The sequence below is a fragment of the Triticum aestivum genome, chromosome 7A, assembly GCF_018294505.1.
Source record: "Triticum aestivum cultivar Chinese Spring chromosome 7A, IWGSC CS RefSeq v2.1, whole genome shotgun sequence".
NCBI lineage: Eukaryota > Viridiplantae > Streptophyta > Magnoliopsida > Poales > Poaceae > Triticum > Triticum aestivum.
This window is the reverse complement of record NC_057812.1, coordinates 235,477,017-235,484,674: the sequence shown is the minus strand read 5'-3', so window position 1 is coordinate 235,484,674 and position 7,658 is coordinate 235,477,017. Positions and strand designations below refer to the sequence as shown.

At 46.3% G+C, this 7,658-nt stretch overlaps 1 protein-coding gene across 2 annotated transcripts; it reads right to left on the bottom strand.

Annotated features, from left to right (window-relative positions):
- Positions 1-202: 202 nt before the first annotated feature.
- Positions 203-4,408, bottom strand: LOC123151295 (3-hydroxy-3-methylglutaryl-coenzyme A reductase 3). 2 transcript variants are annotated; one of them, XM_044571028.1, is made up of 5 exons: positions 3,416-4,408; positions 2,955-3,136; positions 1,775-2,121; positions 745-1,042; positions 203-636 (listed from the first exon to the last, which is right to left on the bottom strand). In XM_044571028.1, exons 1-4 carry the CDS (start codon positions 4,306-4,308, stop codon positions 791-793), a joined length of 1,674 nt encoding a protein of 557 aa, XP_044426963.1. In that variant the 5' UTR covers positions 4,309-4,408; the 3' UTR covers positions 203-636; positions 745-790. The 2 variants fall into 2 exon arrangements, with proteins under 2 accessions (XP_044426963.1, XP_044426962.1); XM_044571027.1 differs by having other exon boundaries at positions 203-1,042.
- Between the last annotated feature and the right edge of the window lie 3,250 nt (positions 4,409-7,658).

Genomic DNA, 7,658 nt, shown 5'->3' with positions numbered 1-7,658 from the left:
ATGTGCCGTGCCGGATCCGATCGCCAGAACGTGCATCCACATGCCCATCAAACACAGGCACCAGATTACTACTCCCTCAGAGGTGCCAATACAAATCGCAGATCCAGATCAGTACTGAGATCAAGATTGCTACTTCCAAGATGTCCATCGGTTCATGCAACAAACCTACCCGGGACAGGCACGTGAGGGCGACACTTGAACATCTGCTGACACATGCATCTGATCTGGATAGATATTAGGCAGATCTACAGAAAGGTCACGACGCTCCGCTGACACGACAATGGATGGACGGAGCCGCCACCATGCTCTGGAGAACTCCGACGAGACCCACATCTCTTTCTACAATCACGTCACCAACTTTCGACATTGTTCGACTAGCAAACAGGAAAAAGGACCAATCAAAAGGTGAAACAGATACCACTACAAGGCTGGCTTCCTGAAGCAAGGAGAGAGATCTCTACACTTCGATGCTACAAAAAGATCCTCACACCTTGCGCGCCAAGGTAACCAACCCAACTAACCACAACGCCTTACGAACACAAACAGGCTAAAAAGGTTAGCTTCTCCGGTGCCGCCCGGGGCCGTCCGTCGACGATGCCAGCAGCGGCAGCACGCGAAGAACGACGCCAGAAACACCTGCCAGCATCGAGGAAGAAATCCGTCAAACTCTTCTTAGCTTGATGTTGATGGCTTGAAGCTCATGAGCACTTTAATTGCGTCTTAAGGAGGACAAGGCCCAATTACCCTGTATGCAGAATTAAGTTTCTTGAGCTGCAGCTCGTGGAGTCAATCAAGAACTTAGAGATGCCGCCTTGCACATGTCTCTGCTGGATCTGTTGTACTTCATGTGGCTCTTGACGAGCTGGCCAGCGGCGAGAGCGGATAAGAGGGACAACTCGCCGGCGAGAACCCCGCCTGCCACCACGGTGGCCAGGAGCCTCGCGTTCGATCCTGGCGATTCCCTGTTGGCGCCTTTCACGCCCAGCAGGTCCAGGCATGCAGACTGTGACGCCAACTGAGTCCCACCACCAACTGTGCCCACCTGCATTTTCAGTAAATAACAATCACAACATGTCGGCCACTCGTCATATTCTCAAATGTTATCAAACAAGTCATCCAACACAGCTCAGCATGTTCTCAGAAACAAACAAACAAACAAATAGCGGATATATATAGGAAAAATGTGTCTCACCCTAGCAACACAAAGCACAAGACTAAGTAATCGACAATTAGCCTGCTCAAGACAACAAGTAGCTAAGTAGGAAAACAAGGCATCAGAAAATATTCCTTTTCTACTGGAAAGATTCCTCTGATATGAATCGGCTGATTGAGCTGACGAAGTATAGTTGGATCTTATGTAGCCAAAATATATTTTCTGTTACTAACTATTCAAGCGAAAATCCGCATCTGAGCCCGGGGATGGGTATAATTTCTGTTACGAACTATTCAAGTATATAACAAAACACTGTTCTATAATATAGCCAGAGTACTAGGCCATATGAGGAGATACAGTTAGAGTTGATACACCACCTTTTCTTTAATAAATAGGTGCTCGATGGGGATGGGCACTTATTCGAACGAGCAACAATACATGTATAAGGATGTGGACGTATTAAGTATTAATTAACCCATTAGGGACCCTAAGTTAGGTGCAGAGCATTTCTCACAAATCAAATTATAGTGGGACCTAAAAAAACTGTAGTTGATGATCATCGTCAGCACAATGCCTGGATATACTGATAACGGAACAAATAAAAACAATACAGTTGCATACCTCAATAGAGGGCATAGTGACAGATATGTGGAGATCTTTGCCATCATTTACAGCTTCCAACATTGTGATGCACTGAGAACTTTCCACATTTTGCGCAGGGTCCTGGCCAGTGGCTATGAAGATGGCTGTTACAATATTGCTTGCATGGGCATTGAACCCCCCAAGAGCTCCAGCAACAGCTGAGCCAGCAAGATTCTTGATCACATTTAGTTCTACTAGAGACTGCACATTGGTTTTCAGAACCTTTTTCACAATTTCCTCCTTGATTACCGCCTCACAAACCACAGACTTGCCACGCCCCTCGATCCAATTTACAGCGGCTGGCTTCTTGTCAGAACAAAAGTTACCTGGTTTCAATAACCAAAAGATACTAATCAGATTGGAAAAATATATGAAAACACAGAGATCTGTTTTTTTACTTATACAATGCACATAATTATGTTAATCATATCGCTGTATATTAATATATAGCCAAATATGATATGAAAGATGACTAGGCTGTTCTTTCCCCATACAAGACAACATGGATCGGGTTCCACTATCAAAATGACAGCAGATGGATCGGTGTTAATTTGTGTAAAAACAAAAGGGCCCAGTGATGTGCCGGCTTCAAATATTCATTCTTGCATAATTATTCTTGCAGCTTACGCACTTTGTCCTGAACCTTCTACATGCTTGAAGTTAAAAGAATAAAGGTGGTTCCAGATACTCAAAGTTGGTATACTTATTAAAGTCAATATCATTTTTGACTCATCAGGAATCTTGCATTAAAGATATATCTTCTTACCAGAAGCCCTTTCAAAATCTTCCTAATGCATCATGGCAAGTATCATATGTAATTGAACAATCTTACGGTATGCCAAGTTGGTTCAGTGGTAATTTCATTTTATAAATGGTATATTTTGATTGAACATGCCAATGTTCACCATATGTTGTCCATAAGCTCAACCTGATAATTCAATAGTGCGCCAACTTATCCTTGTTAATCCTTGCTGAAAACGGGCCCTAACTATGTGTATCATCAAATGGCCACTCTGCTTATTATATGAAGGTTTTTTTGTTTCAGTAAGCCATAGTCTGTCTTGGGAAATAAAGGTTGTGACTAGGAATTTTATTCTGAAGAGAAGATTAGGTGACTCAAGTGAAGTACAGTAGTTCGTGGTGGCAAAGGGAAGCAAACCTGATATGCTAATGACATCCATGTCAGGGAAGTCATCCTGGAGGTAATCCAGCACGTTCTGCACGCCCTTGGAGATCATGTTCATCCCCATGGCATCCCCTGTGCTGCAGCTGAATCTCATGTACAGGTTCCTCCCGGCCATCGCGCACTGCACTCCCTGCAGCCTCCCAAATCTGCTCGACCTGCTCGGATATCATATTTTCCAGACAGTTAGTTACCGCGTTGTGACCTACAAAGGAGAAATATTTGACAAGTAATACTTGTACCATCATCCTGCACCAGAATTCCAGAAATTCAAATCTTAAATAGTATATAGAGTAATTAATATTGATTTAGGCACGTGACTTCAACCTCAGAGACGTATCGTCGAGCACAAGCTGGGCGTTAATACAATGCCATATGTTGCATCATAAGTTCGTCGTCGTATAGTACTTGGTGATGACTGATGAGTGTTGGTGTACCTGTTGAAGACAACGGACAGCGTATCGAAGTTGGCGGGGTCCTCCAAGAAGGCCTTGAGCTCGGCGGCGCGGCGCGCGGTGGGGAAGCGGGCGACGGGAGCGCGCGTCATCGCGTCCCGGAGCACAACGCTGGTGGCGCCGCCTGACTCGGCTATGGCCTTGCAGCCGCGGTTGGTGCTGGCGACGAGGCAGCCCTCGGTGGTCGCCATGGGTACGTAGAACCGCTGGCCGTCGAGCAGGAGCGGCCCGGCGATGCCCACGGGGAGCTGGACGTACCCCACCGGCAGCTCGCAGCACTGCCCGAGGATGGACGCGTAGTCGAAGCCGTCCAGCGGGAGCCCCTCGATCTGCCGCCCCGTGATCCGCCGCACCGCCTCGCGCCGGAGCCCCGCGGCGCGCCGGCAGTTGCCGAGCCTGGTCTCCAGCACGTAGGAGGGCACCTTCCCGGCGACGACGGAGGCCACAATCTCCTCGTCCTCCTCGGGCATTTTCTCTGGCACCACCGCGTCGGAGCCCCCGAGAAGCCCGCATTGCGCCGGCGCCGGCGCGGCGGGAGGGCCGACCAGGAAATCCTCGTCCTCGTCGCTGGACGAGACGATGGACTGCACGAAGGCGATGCCGAAGAAGCTGAGCAGGTAGATGAGCGAGGCGACGAGGCCGAAGATGGAGAGAATCTCGGTGAGGTCGACGACGTGGAGCGGCGTGGAGGAGCGGATCTTCTCGCGCCACCGCCGCATCAGGTAGGCGAGCGAGGCCGCGAAGAGCGCCGAGAAGATGAGGTTCGTGTGCCGGATCGGCAGCGGCAGCGCGTCCCCCGCCTGGAGCACCCGGGGCGCCCCCGCCTGGCCCACTGCCGGCGGCCGCGCCCTCCTCTGCCTCTGCCGCACATCCATGCGTGCGCGTGCGCGTCGGAGTCAAACGGGGGCGAGGTGGGCACGGCTCGGCCGCTCGGCGTGTGAGTGGGGTGGTGGCCGTGCCGCGAGAGGGAGCGGGTGTTTCGGGGCCTCGGGATGCGCCCGCCTCGGCCTTTTATTGGCACTGTCAGTGGCAGTGGCAGCCCACATGCCCGGTGCGCTTACCGCGCGGCGACCCACCTGACGCTGAGGCTGGGCCCGCTCGCTCGGCCGACATGGGCCGTGTGGCCTTGCTCTCCCCTTCGGTTTGTCCGACGCGTACACGTACTCTCTTTGGACTTTGTAATAAAAACGAAACTTTTTGCTACGTGACACGCCCACCTGCCAACTGCGGATTCGCAGTAATAACACGAGTAAAATCTGGAACGATGCATTTTCTATATCCCTATCTCTACTATATACTTTTATAAAAAAGTAAGGTTTTTATTTCATCTTTCTTCACATCACCCCTCGTCCAACTTTCCTTGTATCTTTCTTCACACCACCCCTCGTCCAACTTTCCTTGTATGATAATAAATCTATTTAATTTACTTACCTTTCGAACCAGTTTTACTTTAATTTACTTACAAAACTTCGGATCGAAATATAAGGTAATTCATGGGAAGAATTTAATGATCAGTTATTTACACAATCGCATTATTATAGACAGATAAATCATAAGCCGACGTACTAGAAGATTTTTAGTAAACCATAAAATTAAGATTGAGTTATAGAGATACGGGCTTCTAAGTTGTTGAAGGAAAGGACCTCGATGTGATTTTTATTATATTTAGAGTGTTTTATAACTTTGATTATTCTTTATAGTTGATTCAGACCGACTGTGTTCCTATGGTGAACAATAAATTAAAAAAATTAGAAAATGCAAAAGAAATCCAAAAAAGTTGCATGAAAGATGCGTAGGTGTGCGAGGTCCACTTCAAACTTGAGCTCATTTGGATATCTGAGTAGCTCTAGGCAAAAGACAAATTTATGGTATGTGAAAAGTTAACTATTCATCTACTGCTCTGACCCAATTTATCCATTTTTATGAGAGCTATTCATTTGTCCAAATGATCTGAATTTTGAAGCGGACCTCACGCACCAAATCATACAAGGAAAGTTGTTAAGTATTTTTGTTTGGATATCCTCCATGCAAAATAAAATTGTTAAGTATTTTTTTAAAATTTTCTCTTAACCGGGTGAAGATGAGTCTGGGCTTAGAAATGATATTCGATTTAGACCCTTCTATTTAGGTACTATCTTCGTCCGAGTTTATTGGGTCCCCACGTATTTTGGGTCCCCACGTATTTTGGGTCAAAATTAGATGATCTATTTAACTAAAATAAAGTATATGCTACAGAAAATATATTGTTGGATTTGTGTCCAAAAGAGGTATTGTTATAATTTTTGTAGCATATATTTTAGATTTTATAAGTTAAATTCATGGTCAAGCTTTAGAACAAAATAAGAGGGGCCCTAATAAACCCGCACGGAGTAACTAGCTACATGAGCAACACCTCACGAACTCCCCCCCGCCCCACATATGCACAAGTAGAAGCATCACAAAAATCGTCTCATTTCTCAAAGAAGTTTGAACATTCTACTATTTAGGATTTTATTTTCTTATGAGAGCTCTTTAGATCAAACGTTTTGGATTTTGAAATGCATTCCAGTTACCATAATTTATTTAGCGTGATCTTAATCCTTTTCTTATTTCTCCATATGCCCCTCATCTCTATAATTTTCCCTCAATCAATTTATTTCCTTCAAAGTACTAAATGCACAACTTATGCAAAATATAGGCTATGCGCCGATTGATCAACAAGAATACAATTATGTATGTGACCTACGCAAGAAACAGAAAACCAATAAGAAGGAAATAGTAAGTACATGGCCCTGACTAATGTCTGCTCACGACCATGTGCAAGATTATCGAGAACTCGAATATGTACCTTGTCTAAGTGTTGCCAATATCTTGACCGTTGGTGTACACATCAAGATTGTTTTGTGTATGTAGCCAGACATCATATTTGCAAAAGGGATATCATCTTTTGATCGGACTTAACCTGAAGTCCACCTCAATCTAAGATGACAGACCGCATGTTGACATTGAACATTACAAGGGTCCATTTTCCAAATTACAATATTTGTACTTGATAGAAACACGGCCAAAAAAAACACAGGATTGTTTTATAAAGATGACAGTTGCCAACAGACTATCTTAGTGGTCAAGATATTGGCAACATCCAGTTACCAACATGCATTGTCCTTCAACATCCATAATCAGGAGAGATAGGCCATCAAAAGATCCACCCCTCTGAAGCCGTGATACGTCAATTTTGCATCATGTTTTCTTATTGCTATTTATAATGTTTTTGATCATTATAACACTTTGTGATGCAATTTTAATGTCTTTTCTCTCTTAATTTGCAATATTTATATGGAGAGGGAGATTGCCGGCAGCTGGAATTCTGAACCTGAAAAAGCTACATCAGATATACCTATTCCGCACAACTCAAAATAAACTGAAATTTCACGAAGAATTTTTATGGTATATATAAAAATACTAGAGCAAAGAAGTACCAGAGGGGGCCCACCAGTTGCCACGAGGCAACAAGGCGCGACCACCCCCTGGGCGCGCCCTGATGCCTTGTGGGGCCCTTAGTAGGCCTTCGGCCCCCATCTTCTGCTATATGAAGAGTTTTGACCTAGAAAAAATCAAGAGAGGATTTTTGGATCGAAGCGCCGCCGTCTCGAGGCGGAACCTGGGCAGGAGCACTTTAGCTCTCCGTGTTGGGGAACGTAGTATTTCAAAATTTTGCCTACGATCACGCAAGATCTATCTAGTAGAAGCATAGCAACGAGCGGGGAGAGTGTGTCCACGTACCCTCATAGACCGAAAGCGGAAGCGTTTAGTAACGCGGTTCATGTAGTCGAACGTCTTCGCGATCCAACCGATCCAAGTACCGAACGTACGGCACCTCCGTGATCTGCACACGTTCAGCTCGGTGACGTCCCTCGAAATCTTGATCCAGTTGAGGCCGAGGGAGAGTTTCGTCAGCACGACGGCATGGTGATGGAGACGATGAAATTCACCGGCGCAGGGCTTCGCCTAAGCACTACGACGATATGACCAAGGTGTGTAACTATGGAGGGGGCACCGCACACGGCTAAGAGAAACTTTGGTGTGTCTTTGGGGTGCCCCCTCCCACGTATATAAAGGGGGAGGGAGGAGGAGGCCGGCCAAGGTGTGGCGCGCCCAAGGGGGGGAGTCCTACTCCAAGTAGGATTCCCCCTCCTTTCATATTCCCACAAGGAGAAGGGGGGAAGGAGGAGGAGAAGAGAAGGAA

Bases quoted from the DNA above. Each gene is read 5' to 3' on its own strand.
- LOC123151295 (XM_044571027.1), bottom strand. From the start codon at position 4,308: ATGGATGTGCGGCAGAGGCAGAGGAGGGCGCGGCCGCCGGCAGTGGGC. The intron at 3,137-3,415 runs GTACACCAACAC...ATATCCGAGCAG, and splicing joins CTGTCCGTTGTCTTCAACAG to GTCGAGCAGATTTGGGAGGC. The intron at 1,043-1,774 runs GTATGCAACTGT...CTGAAAATGCAG, and splicing joins TCACTATGCCCTCTATTGAG to GTGGGCACAGTTGGTGGTGG.